The sequence below is a fragment of the Triticum dicoccoides genome, chromosome 4B (assembly GCF_002162155.2).
Source record: "Triticum dicoccoides isolate Atlit2015 ecotype Zavitan chromosome 4B, WEW_v2.0, whole genome shotgun sequence".
NCBI classification, from domain to species: Eukaryota; Viridiplantae; Streptophyta; class Magnoliopsida; order Poales; family Poaceae; genus Triticum; species Triticum dicoccoides.
Genome location: NC_041387.1, coordinates 410997645 through 410999757, shown reverse-complemented (window position 1 = coordinate 410999757; position 2113 = coordinate 410997645). Strand labels below are relative to the sequence as shown.

The following is a 2113-nucleotide window of genomic DNA, read 5'->3' as shown; positions in this document are numbered from 1 at the left end:
CACCTCAAAAAAAAAAAAAACTGCCATGACGATATTTGCATGATAAATTTGGCATTCAGCATAGTCTAGAGGACCGAAACTTTCTATGCTGAATGTTTTTTTCTAAACGGAGTACATTGTACTCCAGGATCGGGCTATTGATTCCTCCACATGTCAACCCAGCAAACCAGATCAATCTAAGAGCACAACCACTTGATTTATTAACCTTAACAGAGAGATTGAACTGCCCTATGTTCAGATGTATGATCCCCGAGAGGAAACATAAATTTATCAATCATTATTATCACCATCCGGCAGGACCATCCTAATCTTGGCGATGGCATCATCATCATCACGATCAAAGTCGGCCGTACACATCGTCGTGTGCCTCCAGGCCCAGGCTTCGACACGCCTCGAGGAGGGGATAGCCCTTGTACGCCTTGCAGATGTAAGCTTTGAAGTTCCCGTAATCCTGATACCGGGACAAGATCGATTCAAGGACTGGCTTATGCATCAATAGATGGTGAAATTCAGACATGAAATTGTCCCATGGCAAAGATGAAGAAAACGGCCCCTTACGTTGTAGAGCGGCTTGCCGTCGACCACCACCCATGGAACGAACTGGTGAGGAGGCACGAGCTCAGCTGTCTGTCTCCCATACTCGAGCGATAGCTGGATGGAACATGCGAAATGCCAGCACTGGTTTAGCAATTCAACATGTAAAATGCATGTGGATGATGCAAGAAACGCAGATGCAAAGGGGGACGGACATTGTGGCCACGCTCGCCCTTGTAGCACTCCGTGACTGGCTTTGGGTCAAGCCCCTGTTTCTGGAAGCACGACTCCCACTCCCGGTGCTTGTTCTTCAACACCAGGTCCGACACGCAGTAAATGAAGCCGAGATGCACCTTCTGCATAAAAACAACAGCTATCAATTTCAAGAAAAGTTCTCGTTGTCGTTGTTGTGTCATGCGGTCGCAATAATACGTCGGGTGGTGAAGCAGCGAGCAGAGATTAGTAAGATGAGGCGTGAATAAACTAAATTACCACGTCCGGCCAGGCGTCGATGGCGCAAGCCTCCACGGTGTTGAGAAGGCATTCCTCGGGGCCATGCTGCAACAAGCCAACATCCCAACGTCACGTATGGACATCAGAAATTCGGAACAGCTCAGCAGCATCAGCAATTAACCAAAGAGCACTGGATCCGCGTGTGAAGAAGGAAAGGAGAGCAGAGTCGTGGTCGGGGCGCGGGGACACCTGACAGGAGATGGTGCCGTCATTGCGGACCACGGCGTTGCCATAGGGGACGAGGGTGAGATTGGCGGCGTCGAGCAGGCCGTCCCTGTAGGCCTTGAAGAGGTGGTTCGCCACGAAGCGGACCGAGTAGGGGCACAGCGACTCGTAGTAGATCGCCACGTGCACCTTCTCGCTGCCCCTGCCAGTGGCGACGTCGCCGGCCGTCGCCGCGGAGGTGGCCGAAAGCAGCTGGAGGAGCGCTGCGAGGAGCAGGAGATGGCGGAGGCCGCGCGCCATGGTGTTCGCTCAACCGATCGAGCAATGCGCAGAGGAGATTGGCAAAGGGGGCTTTTATAGAAGGTGATTAGCACCAAGCGCAAGCTGGTGGCCGCGTGTGCCGCGGGGTGCTGGAACGAGGCGTACAAGTTCGCTGCAGTGTCACGATGGACTTACTCCCTAACTGAAAGTGCATAGCTCCATCTAAAAAATAGTTTTAGATTAACAAGGTGACGTATTTCCCAGGATATGTACTACATAAGCAATTCAAGATAAGGTTAGCGTGAATTTGCCGTTCAAAAAGAGTGTGAGACAGCAGCACACCTGCGTGCTCTGACATTCGGTACGTTTGGTGTATACATGAGAGCAACTCTAACACTGCGATCCATTTTCCGTTTTTTTGTGTCGCCGCGAACAAAAGTGATGGTCCAACGCGCCGACCTATTCCCAAATCACGTTCGCGTTGACCCATTTCCAGCCCAAATTTAAGGCTGAAATGCGTCGACGCGGAAGCACCGCGCGTTCTCTCGGTGCCCGCCACGTCCTCACCTGGCGGCTGGTCAACTACCTCCCACGTCTTTGTTAATGATGCGGGACAACCACGGGCCCACGCGTCAGCAAC

General features: G+C 52.1%; 1 protein-coding gene across 1 annotated transcript; it reads right to left on the bottom strand.

The window, feature by feature from the left end:
* Positions 1-173: 173 nt before the first annotated feature.
* LOC119293695 (gamma-interferon-responsive lysosomal thiol protein-like) lies at positions 174-1527 on the bottom strand. The gene is made up of 5 exons (XM_037572074.1): positions 1237-1527; positions 1027-1092; positions 750-890; positions 559-651; positions 174-451 (listed from the first exon to the last, which is right to left on the bottom strand). The coding sequence occupies exons 1-5, from the start codon at positions 1510-1512 to the stop codon at positions 338-340; spliced, it is 690 nt and encodes a 229-aa protein (XP_037427971.1). The 5' UTR covers positions 1513-1527; the 3' UTR covers positions 174-337.
* Between the last annotated feature and the right edge of the window lie 586 nt (positions 1528-2113).